Here is a 22,955-nt window from a genome sequence, read left to right on the forward strand (position 1 = left end):
TGTTTACATTCTCTTCATACCGCCGGGTGTCACATTATTTATCTTCCTCCGTCTTTTGTCCATTTAGTGGATTCATCTCATCTCTGCAGACACAAATTAGATGAAATTCAACACTGAAACTCTGTGAATAATCTCTCATATCATCATCACAGCTCGTCTTCGTAACAGAGATCATGTGAAAGTAGATTTTAACTGATTCATTTGATAAATACATGAAACTTGTCTTTGTCTCATCACTTCAATACATGTTAATGCCAATAAACGCATGGAAATATATATATATATATATATATATATATATATATATATATATATATATATATATATAGTAATCAACTCCTGTCCCAATACATCATTAATACAGTTGTACATGTGTAAATATTACTGATTAAATAAATTAATAACAGCATGTCGTGTCCTACTAAATGATTTGGGGAATATAAACTAGCTGCAGTAATTAAAAGATCATAATTCTTGAAGAGTTCCTGTATTCAACACAGAGGACGTACTTACTCAGAGGTTTGACCGTTGGGTTGTGAATTCTTCTTTCTCTTTTTATATTTCACAAACATAAAGATTGCTGCTGCGATTAATCCACAATCCACAAAGACTCCAATCAAGCCTTCAATTTCTGCAACATTATTGTGACTGTCTGAAACAGAAGAAGAGTCAGTTTAATAAGTTTAATTAACTAATTAAACCAAACTTTCCCGAGTGCACCAACAACAACTACTGAGCATCAAGTTGCTGCGTGATACTAAATTATTATCTATCAGCTGGTGTCTTCTGACCTGGACTTCCCTCCAGCCTCAGAAAGAAGCTGCTGTAGGTCTCCTCAGCGTCACTGAGCTCACAGCTGTAAATGCCCTCCTGACTTGAAGATAAGTCCTTCAGCGTGAGGTTCCCTGACTCAGAACTGCTCTTCACATGCTTCTTCCAGTCCTCTGAGGTCGTGTAGTCGGTCCCGGTCTGGTTCAGGATGATCTGACTGTGGTTGAACCTCCAGATGAGGCCTGTTGGAGGACCTTCTGAGGACCTGCAGCGGATCGTTGTTTCAGTGCGTGAGCCACTGATGTTGGCTGAAAACACACAGATGAAGAGAGGTGATCAGATATCTGGTCTTTCTCATCAGAACCTGCTTCTTCTCAGAAACACCTACTGGGTAGAGACCACGTGGCTCTCCTCTGGCTCACTCGAGTGCTGACGGTGCAGCTGTAGTCCAGACCGGGAGCCGAAGCCACCAGAAAGCTGCTGATGCTGTAGAGCTGCTGCTCAGTCTGCTGGACTGTGGTTTGGTTCTGGAGGGTCTCGTTAAACGGAGGCTTGGTGGTCCAGGTGAGCGTAGGTTTAGGGTAGATCCCCTCTGAGCTGCAGGTGATCCTGTTCTCCAGCTGCCGAATGTCGACTTTACGCACCGGAGCTGCGAAGAAAAGAAAGAAAAAAAATGCTCATGCTAATGGCCATGGTCATCGCGTCTGTTCTAACAAACAAAGCAGAAATGCAACATTTATTTTTTTACGTTCAGAAAGGTCTGATTACCAAGAAGGATGAAATATATAAATTCTAGAAAGTCTGTATAGTTACGTTTATTTGCACATGAAGGAATTTAGGGGTATGTATGTCCTGTGACCTTGTTGTGACCTTGTTCTCACAGCCTTGAAAGGAGTCCAGACCCCCCCCCCCCCCCCCTCCGAGGCTGAGCGATCCACAGAAAAGTTATTATATCTTTTGACGACACGGCGTGCATTTATTCTTTCAAACAGGTGAAACACGCCGTATGTTGCTCCTGTGTCAGTAAGCACACTTAAAGCACACTTATCAAAGTGAAGGGGTGTGTAGAGCGGTTGCATATTTATATCATTATGTCATATAATTAGTTATATATTAATATAACACAGTTTCTCTACTGACTGAAGCTTCACAACAGCTGAGAGCTGCATGTAAATGCATGTAAATGCACGAAAATGCACAAAAATTCACAAAAATGCATGAACATTTATGAAAAATGCTTAAAAATGCACGAAAATATATGAGAATGCAATTATGCAAATTCTATTAAGTTGTGAAATAAAAAAATTAAATGTGATGAGTTCTTCATATTATATATATATGTAGTTAGTTTTTTCTTATTCTGTGTATTTCTCATACCGTATACGTTCAAGTTGGAAAAGGACTCCTTGGTGCCGGGCTTGTTGCTGGTGTAGCATCGGTATCGGCCTTGGTCCTGAATCTGCACCCCCGTCAGCCGGAGCGAGGCGTTCCCCCTGGAGATCTGGTCCTTGAACAGCGACGTCCGGCCTCTGAAGTGCTGGTCCTGCAGCTCCACCTGGTCCTGGTTGTTGTAGAAGTAGTGGATCGTGTTTCCCGTTGCCACCTGAATCCAGTAGAGGACCACTTCCCCTCCGGGGGGGAAGCTGCACGGTAAGATGCAGCTGCCCCCCAGAACACAGTCCACAGCATCTGGAACCACATCAGGGAACAAAGCCCGAGGATTAAGGTTTCATTTGTGTTGATATGTATAACTGTGTGTCGTCGGCGTAATGAGAGAGAGAGAGCAATACATCATGTTCATGAATGAATGAATGAATAATGGGAACTGGTGGGAGAAAAAAAATAATAATAAAAGAAAATAATAATAATGATAATGATCGTAACAGTAGTGATAATAATAAAATAATATGAATGACAACAGTGGTAATAATAGCAATAGTAATAATAATAACGATAGAAATGGGGGGGGGGGGTTGGTTTTAAACATCACTTCAAAATAACACTTCAAAATAAACTCCCACCTGCCATATTTTAGTTTTCATACGTAAAAACAGTTTTATGACAAAATTATACTTTCTTGATTTGCACAATGATTTGTTAGATTGACAAACATATGTTTTACGTAATTCATGGAACAATTCCAGCGATCGTATAATTTCCTCTTAATATTTAACCCTTCGGCTGCTGAAGGCTCCAGCTGGTTATCCGTGAAGAATTTAAAAGGAGAAAAAAGAAAACAACAACAACATTTAAAGGGCAGCATAAGCAAAGCACCGGGTGAGGTTAATGTGGATGTGAGAATTGTTCCTATGAATGTTATTAATACTGAAAGCAGCAGGTGTGTGTTCAGGAATCTGGTTCTTCAACATTTCTGGAGGAGACTTCTCGTCGTTCTGCTTCACAATGGATTTAATGTTCGAGTGTTTCTCTTCTCTACATTTTCTCATATTTCTTTAGCTTTTTAATCAATTTAAAGGCTCAAACATGCTGACTCGTCATAATCAGTCAAAGTCCCTGGACTTTGCTCTTCAGTCCTCGTCACGGGATTAAAGGGCTGAGACACGAGCAAATGGAAAGCTTCAAAACTTTACCGTTTAAAACTTTAGGATTAGGTTCAGGTTCAGGTTTAGACTCAGGTTCAGGTTCAGGTTCAGGTTTAGACTCACCTTCTCCGTTGACCGTCCTCACGAAGGTCAAGAACCCCAAAAACACGGCACGGATCCACAAAGCCATCCGTCAGCTGAGTGTTGGCAAGTCATGTGTATCTGATGACAGCCGAGGCTATTTTAGGGCACGCCTTTCAAGGTGTGTGTGTGTGTGTGTGTGTGTGTGTGTGTGTGTGTGTAAGTGTGTGAGTGCGTGCGTGCGTGTGTGTGTGCGTGCGTGCGTGCGTGCGTGTGTTTGGAGAGTGTGTGAAGGATAAAGGTCAGAATGTTTTAAGATTACAAAATATATTTAAACATTAACTGATGTTAAGGCCTCCTCTCTCTCTCTCTCTCTCTCTAAACTAGTGAACGTCAGTGGATATTTATAGAAAAATCATTTCTAATTGAAGTTTTCCGAACGACTGATTGATTTAGTAAAAACTTCATTACCCAGAATTCATCCAAACTGGGAGGTCCAGTCTTGCTTCATAGTCAGCTGTCAATTACTCACTAATCACTCCTCAGTGTTATTATGTCTCTTCGGCTTCTGAACCTCTTGCAGACGTTTAGTTTTCCTTTCACTTTATATTTAGTGACTCGCCCTGATCCCTTTAACCTTCCTGCAGTCAGCCGGAGCTACAGAAACCAGCCCGGTTCTCTTGTTCTGGTCCACTTGGACCCGTCGGACCGAGAGGGTGATGCAACATCACGAGTTTGTATTAAGAGAATATTAATAGAATATTAAGAGAACGCTGTTTTTATGGCTACATGCATTATTAGAATACACAAATAAAATATTTAAAGTTACTGTGAGGAGCTTTTACTGGTGAACCAGTCTCAGTGTAGTCCTGGTCCTCTCTAGACCTCCATCAGTAAACAGACCACCAGAGAGAAGAGGGTCTGGTTCTATAGAGTTCTTCTCAAAGCTCCTCATCGGAGCCACTGGAGGCGGATTCTGGTGAAACCGGATGACATCATGCAGGTTCACCAGAACCTCCTTCAACTCAGACTCCAGCAGAGACCAGTCCACCGTGGAGAGACCCAGGTCCAGCAAAGACCAGTCCACCGTGGACAGACCCAGGTCCAGCAGAGACCAGTCCACCGTGGACAGACCCAGGTCCAGCAAAGACCAGTCCACCGTGGACAGACCCAGGTCCAGCAGAGACCAGTCCACCGTGGACAGACCCAGGTCCAGCAGAGACCAGTCCACCGTGGACAGACCCAGGTCCAGCAAAGACCAGTCCACCGTGGACAGACCGAGGTCCAGCAGAGACCAGTCCACCGTGGACAGACCCAGGTCCAGCAGAGACCAGTCCACCGTGGACAGACCCAGGTCCAGCAAAGACCAGTCCACCGTGGACAGACCGAGGTCCAGCAGAGACCAGTCCACCGTGGACAGACCCAGGTCCAGCAGAGACCAGTCCACCGTTACTAACATGTAATTATGTTCTGGTCCGTCTGCCTGGATCATGAGATGTTGTCACATGTCAGATAGAAACCCAGACACACCCTTTCAGGGATTAGTCTCTTATTTAATAACATTACATGGAATATGACACATTTGGCAAAGAGGTCAAGAGGTCAAGAGGTCAAGAGGTCAAGAGCCGGTGGCCGTGCAGAGAGAAAGAGAAACGGCAGATTAAATATTGATGAAGTGAAACGTCGTCACACTCGTGTTCATAATCCGGGCCGGAAGCTGAAGGCGCTTCAACTCTCTGAGAATCCTTTAAGGTCCGTGGAGGTTTAAAAGAAGTCTTTTATTTTGTAGATCCAGCCGGTGCCTCAGAGCAGGAAGCCGAACCCTCCAGTTTGAGAAGCTCTTCTTTCAGTCACGAGCTTTAAGACGCAGCCTTTCGGGGTCCTCTGGTCTAGAAGGTGTCGAGTGTGACGGAAAGGAACCTTTTCAAATCTCCTTTTAGAGAAAAACAAGTGTGACGTCGAAACACTTAAAATGTCTTTACGCATTTATTAAACAGAAACTTGCAGCTCCGTCCCACAAATGGTTAGAAGGTCTGAGATAGATCGTGCGACATCGTCTTTATACAGTCGTGCTATTGATGAAATGTTTGACCCCCCCCCCCTCTCGCTCCCTCCTCCTTCCACCCGGTGTTCTGTGGATAAGAGAAAAAGACAAAATACAAGAGGACTACACAGTAATAAGATCTGTTACTGTCCCTCAGAGTTCAGTGGCCCGGTTACCTTCACTAAGACACATTTCCACCACACCGAGAACTCAAGTCCTGTTTGTGCATTCCTGTCCTGCTTCACCTTCTGGTGTGACCGGGCCTCACAGCGGCGTCCAGGGGGTCAGGAACTAAATCCAGAACTAAGTCCAGACTTTTTTTTTTTTTGCTCCTCCGGCCCAAAACGCAGCTTTGTGTTCCTGAGTTTCCCAAAATGGTTGCGGGCTGTTAAGTTCAACAGGACCCGCCTCCTGCAAGACTTCCAAAAGCTGCACTGGTCCGGGGTCCACGAAGCCGCCGTGAAGACGCCGAAGGCCTTAAAGAGTTCACGTTCTACGTCGCCAGGAGCCACAAAAGTAACGAATACGACAAAGTAGCAACATTTCAAAACATATATATTTCTGTTTCTAAGAAGACGTGTGCGTGTCCGTTGGTGCCGTTGTTAGTTTCCGGGTTAACTGAGCGCCGTCTGGAGCCCCGATTGTCTGTTGGCGCCCCCGACCGCCAGCGGGCTGCTCTCGCTCAGGTCGGCCGTCGAGCCTGTGAGGAAGAGGATGAAGAGACGAAGGTCATGAAGTTGCATCATTTACAATCAGATCCCATTTCATTGGGTCCCATTGGCTAAAACTTTTAAAAAAGAGTTGATTTAACTTATTAATTTAAGTCACACTATTGAGAATGTACGGGCAGTTTATTAAATTGTTTATAACACACTATAATCAGCAGATATGTGTTTATGTGTTAAAAGTAACAACTCAATATACAAATACTGCTCAATAATAAACGTTAACAAAATCCTGCTGCTTCAATTAGTCGACTAATCAACAGAAAAACAATCGCCAACTTTTTTGATAATCAATTTTAAAGGTTATTTTAACAATAGTAAAGTTATTCAGCCTCTCAAATTGTGATATTTCCTGATTTTCTTAGTTTAATATCATGTTCAACTGAATATCTTTGGGGTTTGGACAAAACAAGACATGTAAATACATCAACTTTCACACTTTTTTCTGACATTTTAAGACCAAAAGATTAATCTAGAAAAATAATCAGCAGATTAGTAGATAATAAAAAATAATAGTGTGTTGTAGGCAATGTGTAAAAATATGTGTAAGCTGCAATTTACCTGTTTTACTGTGACTTGTTTCTGCTTCATTCATTCATAAATTCAGATTCATGTTGTCACAATGCACTAAGTCCTCCCTTCATAAAGGTTTTAATGTGACTGTACTGCATCAGGAGACTACGAGAGGAAAAGCTGGTGCTCTGGCGCCCTCTGGTGTCCAGCGTCAGGAGGTGCACGTCATGTTGAGAGACACTGAAACACTGACCTTTGACCCGGTGCAGCTCCGTCGCCTCCTCGGGGTCGTTTCTGGGCTTCGCGGCGCCTCCTGAGGACCAATCAGAAGGAGTCATTAAAACACGTGCACGGCCTGTGAACACGGGATTTAAATAAAGAAAAACACAAATGAAGGAAAATTCACTGATTTTGTGTTCCGGTGATTTTATTTTCGATGTTCTTGTTTTTATTGATCGGCGTTCCTCATTTTAATGAAACGTCCACAGCAGACGTGACCCGGAAGTAAATACTGGAAACCGGTGTGACTGGTTTGGGTGTGTGTTTTAATATGAATGAGTAATTATGTAATTATTATTATTATATTTATTTATTTTTATTTGATTAATTTACAATATTTATGAAAATGTATTTTCTATTGATTATTGATAGGAACAAAGAATAGTATGTATATTATAATAAAGATGAACTACTCTGAACATTCACTATGAGGCAACTTGACTTTATACACACAAACACACACACACACACACACACACACACACACACACACACACACACACACACACACACACACACACACCAGTTTTGGGAGCAGTGAAGTTGATCTTATGATAATATTGAGCTTTTCTTATGATTTTCCAAACATAGAATTAAATAATAATAATAATTTTTTTTCCCAGTTTTTCTTCAGTTTATTTCACAACAATCAACAAGCAGTGGTGGAAAATAAGAAGTATGTTTACTGAAGTATGTTTGATGTATTTTAAACATGCAATGCTTAGTTCAAAGTAATCAATATATAAATGAAATAATTTAGTACTGCATATACATAAATAATCAATAAGTTACTGTTTATTTTTATAAATTAAATAATCATTGTGGAAAATGTGCTTCATTCTCATTTTCTCCCCACAAAAACAAACGCGCATGTCGAACTATATTATTAAGATTGAAAGTCCATGTAAAGTGTGTAAATGACCAACCAGACATCCCATAATAGATCTGCCTTCTCCCAGTCAGAAATCTGAGTGAATATATTATGTATGTTTATTGTGGGTTGTGTCAGTCAAGCGGTCTTCTCTCTACGAGTCAGGGTCCAGGTCTGCCGGAGTCCATGTTTACCTTTCAGCTTCAGGTAGACCAGCACGCCGACCACAGCGACCACCAGCACCGCCACCACCAGCCCGACCGTCCACCAATAAGACGGCTCCTCCGAAGTGCTCCGCCCCCCTGCACACGTGAAGCAAATACACACGAGTAAGCAAAGAGTAAGCCCAGACGAGCCCAGACGAGCCCCGAAGAGCCCCGACGAGCCCCGACGGGCCCAGATGAGCCCCGACGGGCCCACGACGGGCCCCGACGAGCCCCGACGGGCCCTGAAGAGCCCAGACGAGCCCCGACAAGCCCAGACGGGCCCCAAAGAGCCCCGACGAGCCCTGACGGGCCTCGACGGGCCCCAAAGAGCCCAGACGACCCCCAAAGAGCCCCGAAGAGCCCTGACGGGCCCCGAAAAGCCCAGACGAGCCCCGACGGGCCCAGATGAGCCCCGACGAGCCCCGACGGGCCCCGACGAGCCCCGACGAGCAGCCCCGCCGAGCCCCGCCGAGCCCCGATGGGTCCCGCCGAGCTGAGGTCCAGGACTAACCTGAGGTCCAGGACTAACCTGAGGTCTATAGAGGACCAGGACTAACCCAAGGTCTATAGAGGACTAGGACTAACTTGAGGTCTATAGAGGACCAGAATTAACCTCAGGTCTATAGAGGACCAGGATTAACCTGAGGTCTATAGAGGACCAGGACTAACCTGAGGTCTTATAGAGGACCAGGACTAACCTGAGGTCTATAGAGGACCAGGACTAACCTGAGGTCTATAGAGGACCAGGACTAACCTGAGGTCTTATAGAGGACCAGGACTAACCTAAACACTCACTATAGAGCACTACATGTGGGTGAATCCGCCCCTAAAAGTAGTCCCAAACAAACGCCTCACCGGCGGGGTCGTCGATGGTGACGTCGCTGCGCTCGGTGTGCGCGTTGTGCGGCAGCGAGAACACGCAGGTGTAGATGCCCGTGTGCTCCGCGGGCATCGGGTCCATCAGCCGCAGGGAGCCGTCCCCGAACGGGACCCGGAAGCCGTCCAGCTCCACGTGGTCGGCCCACGTCGGCGAGGAGACGCTGTCCCCCGACCGGCTGTCGTAGGTGAGGATGTGGGAGGAGTCTTTGCCGTTGGAGAAGCTCCAGTTGAGGAAAGGTGCGTTCAGGTAAGAAGGCGCGTAGCAGGGGATGGTCAGGTCTTTCCCTTCCGCTCCTCGTATGACTACAAAAAAACATGTGCAGGATATTTAATGTTGCAGCGCTGCAGAGATCCTCCACATAAAACCTCCTCCATTAAATGTACTTTTCTACCTCTCTCCCTGAGCGAGGAGGTCCAGGCCGAACCCCCGTAGGAGGTCGTGATCTTGCAGATGTAGATGAGGTTGGGTTGCCCGTTGAGCCTCTTGAGGCGGCTGTCCACCGCGTACAGACCCTGTTTGTCGGCCATCATGCGCGTTACCGGCCGCAGGTCCACGAAGGTGGGCGGCTCGGTCGCCCAGGTGACCCGCGGCGCCGGGAAGACGCCGTGGGCGGTGCACTTCATCTCCTCGTAGCCGCTCAGCCGGGACAGCTCCAGAGAGAGGCCTTGGATGGGTGCTACACACACACACACACACACACACACATACTCAGCATGCTGAAATGTTTCCCACCACCCCCTGATGACAGACTCTAAATGCCAGGGCCTGATATAGCCTGACATTAGCCTGATGATGATAACAATGGAGCTCTGTGAACACAATGCAACGGTTCTTACAAACATTGGAAATACTTTTTACTTAATTAAAAGCTTTAATCTTCAGAGCCTCCAAAACGCCGTCTGGGAGAAACAAATAATGGCAGAGACATCAGAGAGGCTTGAAGAAATTTAGAAGTAATTATAGACCCGATATTTAGAGTAAAAACAGGGAATTACTGTAAAAAAAAAAAATAAGAGTTAAGAAAGTGCAGCCAAGCAGGCGCCTGTGTGAGACTCTGAGCTACATCTCTAGCGGGCTAACGTGCTAACGTTTGCTGATAGCGCGCTGCAGGGAGGATTTTTGGAGGCCAACAGGAAGTGAGATCGTTTCCCTTCCACAAAAGGAATGTGCATTATTACAGAAAATAATCTCTGTGACAAACAAACCGTGATGATATTCACACGTTACACTCGTTTGGTTCTAAAATAAATGCAGAAAGAGGATATTTAAAAGGAATTTTCCACCTCAGGTTTACCAACCTTTCATCGGTTCATATCTGAGCTGGAGATTTCCTACATTTCCCAGAATGCCTGCGTCTTCTAAAGTGAAGTTATCGGAATATAAAGAAAGTTTGGGAGTTACACGTGAATTCTCCTGAGGGGCGTTCACTGACATATTTCATATCAGAGAACCAACCGTTAAAAGAACAGGAAGTAAATAATAAGTACAATCTAGAAAAAAACGCCTGTTAAGTCGTTTAGGGCCAAAGACTCCAGTCTTATAAACTCAGAGCACGATTGTGTTGTTTTCACTCAAATAAAACTGAAACTTAAGGACGGCCTCTTTAAAACACCAAGAGTGTGTTTGGCCCTAAAAACCCAGCACCTGCTCTTCTGTCGGACACAAAAGGAGCTGCTGATTGAGGGTTAGTCGTTGTATTACACCACACCTGGAACCGGCCGACTGAGAGCTTTAGAGATTATAACTCGATCTCACAGTTTGTAGTGACTAGCGACAGTAAACAAGGCGTGTTGCTCTGTAACAGTCCCGCCCCTTCATGTGTCCCCATGGGACCTTATGGTACTTCTTAGTCGGCACATGTCAGTTTAAAAGATCATTCTGCACGTCTTAGATTTGAGTGAAACCGCTCCGTGAACGACGCCTCACACGATGTACGCCACCAACATGGCCGCCAGCTCGCTAACTAGCTAGCATCGCTACGTTTCAAATGTGGCGTCGACTCACCGGCTGTGTGGGAAGAGGGAGATCGAGTGAGAACATCCTGGTACACACACACACACTCGTAGCTTCAGGGCGTCACTTTACTTTTTTGTATCACGTATTTTCACCAGTTTTACGAGACTTTTCTCGACGTGCAAAAATGATCTTTTGAATTGGCAAACGTGTAATTTCATGTCGCAATTCCAAACGGGATCATGTAATCATTAATCGTCGTATCGCACCAAACGTTTTTTCTTCTCCATGAGCTCACCTGCCACCTTCACGATGACCTTGGCGTTGTGTTCGCCCTGCAAGGTGAGCACGTGACACCTGTAGGTGCCTCTGTCCTTCAGGCCGCTCCTCCTGAGGATCAGCGTGGCGTTTCCGCGGGAAATCCACTGCCGTGAAACGGAGGCACGGCCGGCGAAGTGCTCGTGCTCAAAGGGCTCCTCCTCCTCGCTGCTGCTGCTGCTGCTGCTGATGCTGTCGCCGCCGCCGCCGCCGCCGCCGCCGCCATCTTCACCGCCGCCATCTTCACCGCCGCCATCTTCACCGCCGTCTTCCCGCTCCAACTTGTACACCATCACTTCTTGTCTGAACCACTCGATGGTCTCCTTGCTGCCCGGCTGGAAGCTGCAGGGCAGCAGGCACTCCTCCGAGACGAGGCACGTCACGATGACGTCTGAAACGAGAACAGGTGAGTCCAGGTGAGTCCAGGTGAGTCCAGGTGAGTCCAGGTGAGAGACTGTGATGCTCAGGATGTGTACCAGTTAGATGGAATATGATACATATACGTATGTTTTGTCATAGTGTTTTCGTTAGCTTAGAAAGAGCCGTTTATATCCACATATATATATATTCTGAGGTTGTTAAACTGTTGGAGTTTAGGACCATGAAGACCAAATGGTTTAGGAAAAGATCGTGAAATACTTAGTGAGGTTAAGGAAAAGATCGTGAAATACTTAGTTAGGTTTAGGAAAAGATCGTGAAATACTTAAGTTAGGTTTAGGAAAAGATCGTGAAATACTTAGTTAGGTTTAGGAAAAGATCGTGAAATACTTAAGTTAGATTTAGGAAAAGATCGTGAAATACTTAGTTAGGTTTAGGAAAAGATCGTGAAATACTTAAGTTAGGTTTAGGAAAAGATCGTGAAATACTTAGTGCGGTTAAGGAAAAGACACAAGTTCTGAGACAAAAACGTCAACGTTAACTTCTCGTTTCATACGGGGAACGAACACGATCTCCCGGCTGAAAGGTTTGCTGGTCGTGGGATATCTACGACTTGATGAGACCAACATGCATCACATTTTATTATGGCGCCCGTATTATGGTTGTCCCTGTGACCATAGCAACAGTCGGTCATCCGGCCCCAAAGTTAGTTCAACACACTCCGAACGAGGAAGCATCAAGGTCCTTTTTGTTAAATAGAAACTGCTGCCCATCAGATATCATCATCATCGTCATCATCATCACCATCATCATCATCACTCTGCTGATACCCAAACACTGTTTCACTGCAATCAGAAGAAAACAATGCAAACAACTCAGTTCCCATGAAACGAGTATTTCAGAGTCATGACGAGGAGTATCCTTCTCCCTAAATTTCCCTTTATTGCCACACTTCCTGGTGGTGAGTGATCTGCAGTGACACACCTTTTACCAGGAAATCAAACCTTATTCTTGGAAAATACACTTTTCCAGTTCATTCAGGCCTCCTTGGGACCATAAGAGAAGCCTGATTTACTGATTGGAAACAGACATGAAAGAAATATTATGAAAACAACAAAAACAACAACAACAACATCAGTATCGATGCTGTCGCCGATAGAATTGGCCGCTTGGTTTGTGTTTAATGTGTTAAAACATTTGAGATTGTTGAGCATAAATGACTTTTTTTTCATTCATTGATGGGTAAACAATACCGTTGCTTGAAATTCAGCAGGTTACAGTTAAAGCAATATAAAACAAGTAAAACATGTTTCATTGTTCGTATCGTAGACGGACTATTTGAACCATTTATTCAAGCATGCTTAACTGTTGGCCACACCCTAAAAGTGATGTCATAGTAGGTGACAGGTGAGAAAGGATCCTTAAGTGAGGTTCTCAGCTCATGTTCCAGTATATAAAAATGTAAATATTCTGCACTTTTCTGAGCCCAATAGTTGCACCGCTTCTCAACGTCAGACTTGGCCAGAGAGCCAATCAGATCAAGCAAGAGGCGGGCTTTCCTGGCCGTTTATTGCTTGCTCAACAAGTTCAACAAGTTATTAACCTCCCTTAATGTCACCAAGTCAACTTTATTCTTATCCAGGTCAAGTTGACTTCTTGGCCCGTCATTGAATGTCCTTGGCAAGTCAAATCATGTTTGAACAATTGATCTGGCTGACGTTTATTTACATTCTAGCATATTATTTTACTGGCTGTGTGCAAATCTCATAAGGTCATATACACTTTTTATTCAACACCACCAGGGGGCGACTCTGGTTGTATAGAAGTCTATGCTTCATGTGGTAAAGCTGCATTCTCTCTCCTGACCACCGGGGGGCGACTCCTCTGGTTGTATAGAAGTCTATGCTTCATGTGGTAAAGCTGCATTCTCTCTCCTGACCACCGGGGGGCGACTCCTCTGGTTGTATAGAAGTCTATGCTTCATGTGTTAAAGCTGCATTCTCTCTCCTGACCACCAGGGGGCGACTCCTCTGGTTGTATAGAAGTCTATGCTTCATGTGGTAAAGCTGCATTCTCTCTCCTGACCACCAGGGGGCGACTCCTCTGGTTGTATAGAAGTCTATGCTTCATGTGTTAAAGCTGCATTCTCTCTCCTGACCACCAGGGGGCGACTCCTCTGGTTGTATAGAAGTCTATGCTTCATGTGTTAAAGCTGCATTCTCTCTCCTGACCACCAGGGGGCGACTCCTCTGGTTGTATAGAAGTCTATGCTTCATGTGTTAAAGCTGCATTCTCTCTCCTGACCACCAGGGGACTCCTCTGGTTGTATAGAAGTCTATGCTTTATGTGGTAAAGCTGCATTCTCTCTCCTGACCACCAGGGGGCGACTCCTCTGGTTGTATAGAAGTCTATATAAAATGACTCTACTTCTTGATTTATTCCCTCAGTAAACAGGTCGACAACAGACCAGACCAGACCAGACCAGGCCAGACCAGACCAGACCAGACCAGACCAGGCCAGACCAGGCCAATGGCAAACCCTGACGAAAGGTTTATATTTAGATGTATTTATTTTAGGGCTAGGCACGTTAACACGTTATAAATACGTTAACGTAGCAATCCATTAACTCCGACAATGATTTTAGCATGCGTTTATTTTGCACTGGGAGGGTCTTTTACCGAGAAAAAACGAGAAAGGCACTTTTAAAATGGACATTTTCATTTTAAATCTCTACCGGACGGCGCAGTTGATAAAAGCAACGCCGTTTGTAACCACTGCAAACTGGAATGACCTCATCGCCGTACCGCGAGCATGAAGTACGTCTTAAAGGCACAACATGTATGAAACGGACTACACGAGCGACGGCGTTCCAACGTGCACCAACGTGCACGTCGCTGGGTAACCACACAGTTATCTCTGAGTCACAGTTCATTACATCGATGAACTGTGGGTTCAGCACACTTAGCACGGATAGCGCAATAAATATGATGCTGCTGCTGCGAGACATCTGTCATATTTCCTGCTAAATATACAATGTTTGATTGATAACTTCCCTCTGATTTCACCCACCTGGCCTTAAATACTTCCACAACCAGCTGTTAAAAGCTAAACATCCTACTTAACCACCGATTATTCTTGAAGAAAACCAAACAAAGAACATCGCCTCTCTCAGGCCGCCGGTTGGAGGCAGAAGTGGAATCAGATGGTTGGCTCGGCGCCAACGTGTGTCTGACATGTTGTTGTTTGTGCTGCCGATGTGTTCATGAGTGCGTGGCAGTTACTGGCAGAACAACACATGAACGGCCGGAGGGATTATTTGTTGCTATTTGTTGTGTTACGGTTCAGCTGTTCCCTCCTCCTCCTCGTTCTGCTCATAAATCTCGGGGCTCAGCAACGACTCGCAGCCGTTCGTCTGACAGCCGGGTGTCATTCGGCGTGCCGTCACGTGGCGCTTCGTGCCCTTGAGGAAAGTCTTTTGTGAAATCTGAGCGGGGGTAAACATCGGTTTCTTCGAAGTGTGGAACATTAACGTCACACACGCGCCGTTAAGTCCATTTCAATGATAAACAAGCAGATGAGTACTCAAAAGATGAGATTACAGAAACGGGTGATTGCACAATCTTGATAACTTTGGAGCCCACAAAATAAACCTCTCTGGATGCTGTTTGAAGTGCAAACGGCGAGTATGGAAGCTGATAAAAGTATAATTTTCCTGCCAGAGACATCAACGTGATATTTTAGTATTTTTAGGAAACTACTCACAATTGCGTTTTGAAGGAAACGTATTTTGCGAACTTTCGCTGCTTAAACAGAAGCAATTTTGTTGTGTATTTTTGTTGCAATTTCCAAATTGAAGCATTTGTTTTAAAACTGCAACTCTAGGAGAGTAAACGTTTCCACGGAAACAAAGTTTCAGGCACTCGGCGGCGCGAGAACTAACTAAGTGTCTCTCTGCTAAGTGACACCGACGCACGTTTAAGCGTGTCGAGGCGACGCCCCCACCGCCTTAATCCAAAACGATTATCTGACAGCCGAGACGATGGATGGATGTGTCGAACAGAGTAGAGTGTTCATCCAGGAGGCCGCTGCTGTGAAACCAAGGTAACGTTGTTAGTGTCGTTAGTCACATTAGTCCTTAGAGTCGTTAGAGTCGCTAGTGTTGTTAGAGTCGTTAGTGTTCATCACGCGAATCGTTAGTATCGTTAGTCACCTGAGTCGTTAGTGTTGTTAGAGTCGTTAGTTACATTAGTCGTTAGAGTCGTTAGTGTTGTTAGAGTCGTTAGTGTTCATCACGCAAATCGTTAGTATCGTTAGTCACCTGAGTCGTTAGTGTCGTTAGAGTCGTTAGTGTTGTTAGATTCGTTAGTTACATTAGTCGTTAGAGTCGTTAGTGTTGTTAGAGTCGTTAGTTACATTAGTCGTTAGAGTCGTTAGAGTCGTTAGAGTCGTTAGTGTCGTTAGAGTCGTTAGTGTTGTTAGAGTCGTTAGTTACATTAGTCGTTAGAGTCGTTAGTGTTCATCACGCAAATCGTTAGTATCGTTAGTCACCTGAGTCGTTAGTGTCGTTAGAGTCGTTACCCGTTAATGACATTGGTCACGTGACTCGTGCGGTCGTTACGTACGTAGTGAAGTTTCCTATACCTGAAGTGGTTTTGTTGCATGAACCTAACTGGATTTGGATTCAGACTGACTGCTCTTCTTCCTCTCTTTGTGTGACGTAGCTCATCGTTGCTTCATTAGTGGTTAAAATGTTCCTTAAACTCAGGGCAGAAAGTCAGAACTATACGCAGAACCCTCCACGTCCAGATGTTCCACGGCTGCCGGGCGAATGCTTCACATCTGACGTCAGGATTCAAAGTCAAGTCATAATTGGGGACGGTTCTCAGATTGCAGAAAGATTTTAAAGAAATCCCTTCCTTGCGACTTCAAGAAGAAGAAAAGCCAGAGATCATATTGTGCACTTCGGGTTCCTGCCAAGAACCCTTTGAATGGTTAGCGAGCGTCCAGCGGCACAAAGAGGCGCTTGTGTCTCACCTGGCATCTTGTCCTGCGTGGCGAAGCCGATCCAGAGGAGGAAACAGGCCCAGGTCTGTATGGCGGACATGATCTCCCTCTTCAGTTCACACACAGGAAGCCGAGCGCTCTTCAGTCGATGCTGCTGGGTTCAGCACCCCCCTACCCCCCCTCCTCCCCTCACACACACACACACACACACACACACCCTGTGCCTCACGCTTCCGGCAGGTTTTTCTTCCCTTGGATCTCTCTGGGTGGGTTCAGCATCACAGACACAGGAGAAGGAGAGACAAAGACACATAATTAGAGACGCATTCCCCATGAAGTGGACACAGGAAGACATGCAGTGTGAACGTGAGCCAACATGCGCAGCTTGAGGAGTTTGATCCGGCGACGAGCGGCGAAGGATTTGTTCTTCATCACCAAAATAAAAGAGAAATAAAAGTCAGATTTGCAGCTGGGCTCTTTCCTCCAACACAAACTCTGGAAAAGCCCGTTTTCTTTTCTTCTCTGGTCGCATCTCATCCCCCGAATATCTGAGTCTTATCTCTGCTGCGGTTCGATAAGAGCAGAGGAAGAGGATACACAATGAAGAGGATGCACAATGAAGATGATACACAGTGAAGAGGATACCCAATGAAGACGATGCACAATGAAGAGGATACACAGTGAAGAGGATACACAATGAAGAGGATGCACAATGAAGATGATACACAGTGAAGAGGATACCCAATGAAGACGATGCACAATGAAGAGGATGCACAATGAAGACGATACACAGTGAAGAGGATGCACAATGAAGATGATACACAGTGAAGAGGATACCCAATGAAGACGATGCACAATGAAGAGGATGCACAATGAAGACGATACACAGTGAAGAGGATACACAATGAAGAGGATGCACAATGAAGATGATACACAGTGAAGAGGATACCCAATGAAGAGGATGCACAATGAAGAGGATGCACAATGAAGAGGATACACAGTAAAGAGGATGCACAATGAAGAGGATGCACAATGAAGATGATACACAGTGAAGAGGATACCCAATGAAGACGATGCACAATGAAGAGGATGCAAAATGAAGATGATACACAGTGAAGAGGATACCCAATGAAGATGATGCACAATGAAGAGGATGCACAATGAAGAGGATGCACAATGAAGAGGATACACAGTAAAGAGGATGCACAGTGAAGAAGATAAACAATGAAGAGGATGCACAATGAAGAGGATGCACAATGCAGAGGATGCACAATGAAGAGGATGCACAGTGAAGAGGATGCACAGTGAAGAAGATAAACAATGAAGAGGATGCACAATGCAGAGGATGCACAATGCAGAGGATGCACAATGAAGATGATGCACAGTGAAGAGGATGCACAGTGAAGAAGATAAACAATGAAGAGGATGCACAATGAAGATGATACACAGTGAAGAGGATACCCAATGAAGACGATGCACAATGAAGAGGATGCAAAATGAAGATGATACACAGTGAAGAGGATACCCAATGAAGATGATGCACAATGAAGAGGATGCACAATGAAGAGGATGCACAATGAAGAGGATACACAGTAAAGAGGATGCACAATGAAGAGGATGCACAGTGAAGAAGATAAACAATGAAGAGGATGCACAATGAAGAGGATGCACAATGCAGAGGATGCACAATGAAGAGGATGCACAGTGAAGAGGATGCACAGTGAAGAAGATAAACAATGAAGAGGATGCACAATGAAGATGATACACAGTGAAGAGGATACCCAATGAAGACGATGCACAATGAAGAGGATGCAAAATGAAGATGATACACAGTGAAGAGGATACCCAATGAAGATGATGCACAATGAAGAGGATGCACAATGAAGAGGATGCACAATGAAGAGGATGCACAATGAAGAGGATACACAGTAAAGAGGATGCACAATGAAGAGGATGCACAGTGAAGAAGATAAACAATGAAGAGGATGCACAATGAAGAGGATGCACAATGAAGAGGATGCACAGTGAAGAAGATGCACAATGAAGAGGATGCACAATGCAGAGGATGCACAATAAAGAGGATACACAGTAAAGAGGATACACAATGAAGAGGATGCACAGTGAAGAGGATACACAATGAAGAGGATGCACAATGAAGATGATACACAGTGAAGAGGATGCACAATGAAGATGATACACAGTGAAGAGGATGCACAATGAACTCCTCACGTTATCGCCACGCTAGCTGAACTCTGTTCAAAACAAACAGGTGAACTTGGTACTCGGGCATGACGCGGATAAATGGATTAGTGGAGATATGTAAACAAAGGAGGTGAGTTTGATGAGCTGGCGTGTGTTTATGTTGGTTTTACTACACTCAGCTCAGCTTTACTGCGCTCAGCAGAAGGAGAAGGAGAAGAAGAAGAAGAAGAATAAGGAGAAGGAGAAGAAGGAGAAGAAGGAGAAGGAGAAGAAGGAGAAGGAGAAGAAGGAGAAGGAGGAGAAGGAGAAGAAGGAGAAGAAGGAGAAGGAGAAGAAGGAGAAGAAGGAGAAGAAGGAGAAGGAGAAGAAGGAGGAGAAGGAGAAGAAGGGCTTGCGTTTGTATTTTCTCCAGAATATTTCCTCTAAGTTACAGAGGAAGTGCAGCAACGGGCTGAGAAAAGAACAGAGGTGACTTTTCTCTCTGTTTGGGTCCTGCAGAGAAACATTATGTCTCTTTATGTCTCATTATGTCTCTTTATGTCTTATGTCTCTTTATGTCTCTTTATGTCTTATGTCTCTTTATGTCTCATTATGTCTTATGTCTCATTATGTATTATGTCTCTTTATGTCTCATTATGTCTCTTTATGTCTTATGTCTCTTTATGTCTCTTTATGTCTTATGTCTCTTTATGTCTCATTATGTCTTATGTCTCATTATGTCTTATGTCTCATTATGTCTCTTTATGTCTTATGTCTCTTTATGTCTCATTATGTCTCCCTATGTCTCATTATGTCTCTTTATGTCTTATGTCTCTTTATGTCGTATGTCTCATTATGTCTCATTTTGTCTCTTTATGTCTTATGTCTCTTTATGTCTTATGTCTCATTATGTCTCATTATGTCTCATTATGTCTCTTTATGTCTTATGTCTCTTTATGTCTCTTTATGTCTTGTTGTCTCTTTATGTCTTATGTCTCTTTATGTCTCATTATATCTCTTTATGTCTCTTTATGTCTTATGTCTCTTTATGTCTCATTATGCCTTATGTCTCTTTATGTCTTTTTGTCTCTTTATGTCTCATTATGTCTCTTTATGTCTTTTTGTCTCTTTATGTCTCATTGTGTCTCTTTATGTCTTATGTCTCTTTATGTCTTATGTCTCATTATGTCTCATTTTGTCTCTTTATGTCTTATGTCTCTTTATGTTTTATGTCTCATTATGTCTCATTATGTCTCTTTATGTCTTATGTCTCTTTATGTCTTGTTGTCTCTTTATGTCTTATGTCTCTTTATGTCTCATTATATCTCTTTATGTCTCTTTATGTCTTATGTCTCTTTATGTCTTTTTGTCTCTTTATGTCTCATTATGTCTCTTTATGTCTTTTTGTCTCTTTATGTCTTTTTGTCTCTTTATGTCTCATTCTGTCTCTTTATGTCTTATGTCTCTTTATGTATTATGTCTCTTTATGTCTCATTGTGTCTCTTTATGTCTTATGTCTCTTTATGTCTCATTATGTCTTATTTGTCAACTTTTTTTCTTTCCTTAATCTTGTTTTCTGTCCTTCGGTGAAGCTCTTTCAACTTCACCAACTTGTACGAAAGGTGCGGCACAGATATAAAAGTCTGATAGATTTTTTTTTTTTTTATGTACCATGGGAAAGTTTCAGGTTAATATATATTAATCCCTCATAAATCAATAATTAATCTAAATTGCAACAATGATTAATCTTTTAACAGAGACCATCACAATAGGGTCGAATGAGGTCCGTTGAGGCCTTTGATCATAACATCTACATGTGTATGAATCCATACGCCTTAATACATTATGCTGTGTCTATATGAATGATCTATTACTAGTTAATAACTCACAGTCTTTTATTGAACTCTTTAATAACCTCTGGATCACCTCGACACCTTTGTGACTCATCTTAAAACAACAACTCTGTGCCCTTGAGTGCACTCATGTCTTATCTTCACACACGTCACTCAAACATGCAGTAACCTGTATTCATATTAATATGTATTATAGTAGTTAGTATAGTGATTTACTCTTTGAACTTTAAACACAAGGTTTCTGTATTAACAACACACTTATTAAGACTATTTTCCTCAGGTTCTGTTCCAGTTTATTTTAAACTCAGTGTGTTTAACATTAAAATGCACAGAATAATATCATAAAATCTATGAGAAAATGCACAAATATGTTGATACAAAGTTGTGCAGCAACGCCCGTCACTCACTGTACTTCCTCTTAAACAAACAGCAACTCTTCCCAACAGCTTATTACTAACCCACTAATTAGACTAAATTGATGTATTAATTAGTTTTCCTGTCATGTCGAACACGTTGCAATAAAACATCAGCTTCCACATTATATTCACATTGACATACTGTCAACGACACAAACGGTGTATTTATAGGCGACTGTTGTCATAAGTTACACAAACAATGCAGACGATAAATGCTTTTGTTCCCCTTAACTTTTTATATGTGAACTTGATACAAAGTATCAACGTATAAAAGTATCAAAGTCAAAGTATCAACGTTAAAGTATTAAAGTTAAAGTATTAAACTATCAAAGTCAAAGTATCAACGTATTAAAGTATTAAAGTCAAAGTATTAAAGTGTCAATGTATCAACGTATAAAAGTATCAAAGTCAAAGTATCAACGTATAAAAGTATCAAAGTTAAAGTATTAAAGTATCGAGTTCACGTATAAAAGTATCCACAGTTTCCAGTCTTAAAACAAAGCAAAGCAAATGTTCTATTTCTTATAATAACTTATATATAACTTATAACAGTTTCTGACATCACAGGTGAGCTCATGTCAGAGTGTCCTCTCCCTCTAGAAGCAGCCTTCATCAATAACTTAAGTTTATGTCAAATCTGATCACTTTTCATAAATGAAATGTGTATTTTTTTAGACGTTTCTGTGCATCTTTGGAGCTTCGTCACAGCACTAAAACTGCTCCTGTGGAGGATATTAATGACCTTTTTTAGCTGCTGATCACTCTGGATAATCAATACTATTATATGAGCCCTGTTGTTATGGAATAAATGAGAAGAGTTGGTACTCACAGAAGCTCCAGGACATCCAGCAGCTGTTCGTCGAGTCACACGGTGCGACTGCCAAGAGGGAAAGCTGAGAAAACTGCACAGGAGCAGCAGTGGAGCTCAAATGAACCCACGAGGAAGACGAGGAGAAGAGGAAGAAGGAGGAGAAGAAGGAGAAGAAGAAGGGGAGCCGGTTGCCTCCTGAGGCTCAGTGAGAGTCAGCCTGACAGGATCAACAGGTTTTTTTAGAGAATAGGCAGCAAACTTTAACTACACTCACACGCACACACGCACACACAGACACACACACACACACACACACACACACACACACACACACACCCTCACCCACACACCACACCACGCACACACACACACACATATACATACATACACCCTATGAATGGGTGGAGTTTGGTTGTGATTGGCACACACACAAGCACTGACACACGCACACACAAAGTCACACACACAGGCACGCACGCACACACACACACACACACACACACACATATACCCTATGAATGGGTCGAGTTTGGTTGTGATTGGCACACACGCACACACACACACCCACAGACACACACATACACCCACACATACACCCTATGAATGGGTGGAGTTTGGTCGTGATTGACACACACGCACAAACCCGCACACACACGCACACAAAGTCACACATAGACACACACACGTACACGCACACACACGCACACAAAGTCACACATAGACACACACACATACACGCACGGACTCACAAACACACACACACACGCACACAAAGTCACACATAGACACACACACGTACACGCACGCACACACGCACACAAAGTCACACATAGACACACACACATACACGCACGGACTCACACACGCACACAAAGTCACACATAGACACACACACGTACATGCACGCACACACACACACACACAAAATCACACATAGACACACACACGTACACGCACGCACACACACGCACACAAAGTCACACATAGACACACACACATACACGCACGGACTCACACACACACACACGCACACAAAGTCACACATAGACACACACACGTACATGCACGCACACACACGCACACACACACACACACACAAAGTCACACATAGACACACACGCACGGACT

General features: G+C 43.7%; 2 protein-coding genes and 1 long non-coding RNA gene across 4 annotated transcripts; all 3 read right to left on the reverse strand.

The window, feature by feature from the left end:
* Nucleotides 1-631: 631 nt before the first annotated feature.
* Nucleotides 632-1,439, reverse strand: LOC117749800. Its single transcript, XR_004611737.1, has 3 exons — nt 1,160-1,439; nt 792-1,079; nt 632-652 (listed from the first exon to the last, which is right to left on the reverse strand). It is a non-coding gene; the product is annotated as an uncharacterized LOC117749800 (long non-coding RNA).
* A 27-nt stretch (nt 1,440-1,466) lies between these two features.
* Nucleotides 1,467-3,531, reverse strand: LOC117749892 (V-set domain-containing T-cell activation inhibitor 1-like). Its single transcript, XM_034560711.1, has 3 exons — nt 3,438-3,531; nt 2,149-2,460; nt 1,467-1,480 (listed from the first exon to the last, which is right to left on the reverse strand). The coding sequence occupies exons 1-3, from the start codon at nt 3,502-3,504 to the stop codon at nt 1,467-1,469; spliced, it is 393 nt and encodes a 130-aa protein (XP_034416602.1). The 5' UTR covers nt 3,505-3,531.
* Nucleotides 3,532-6,025: 2,494 nt separating this feature from the next.
* hhla2b.1 (HERV-H LTR-associating 2b, tandem duplicate 1) lies at nt 6,026-22,043 on the reverse strand. 2 transcript variants are annotated; one of them, XM_034560571.1, is made up of 8 exons: nt 21,846-22,043; nt 16,597-16,828; nt 11,165-11,575; nt 9,305-9,589; nt 8,889-9,215; nt 8,022-8,129; nt 6,931-6,990; nt 6,026-6,139 (listed from the first exon to the last, which is right to left on the reverse strand). In XM_034560571.1, exons 2-8 carry the CDS (start codon nt 16,664-16,666, stop codon nt 6,054-6,056), a joined length of 1,347 nt encoding a protein of 448 aa, XP_034416462.1. In that variant the 5' UTR covers nt 16,667-16,828; nt 21,846-22,043; the 3' UTR covers nt 6,026-6,053. The 2 variants fall into 2 exon arrangements, with proteins under 2 accessions (XP_034416462.1, XP_034416463.1); XM_034560572.1 differs by lacking the exons at nt 16,597-16,828; nt 21,846-22,043 and adding an exon at nt 16,204-16,262.
* Between the last annotated feature and the right edge of the window lie 912 nt (nt 22,044-22,955).

Source organism: Cyclopterus lumpus, chromosome 20 (genome assembly GCF_009769545.1).
Source record: "Cyclopterus lumpus isolate fCycLum1 chromosome 20, fCycLum1.pri, whole genome shotgun sequence".
Lineage (NCBI taxonomy): Eukaryota > Metazoa > Chordata > Actinopteri > Perciformes > Cyclopteridae > Cyclopterus > Cyclopterus lumpus.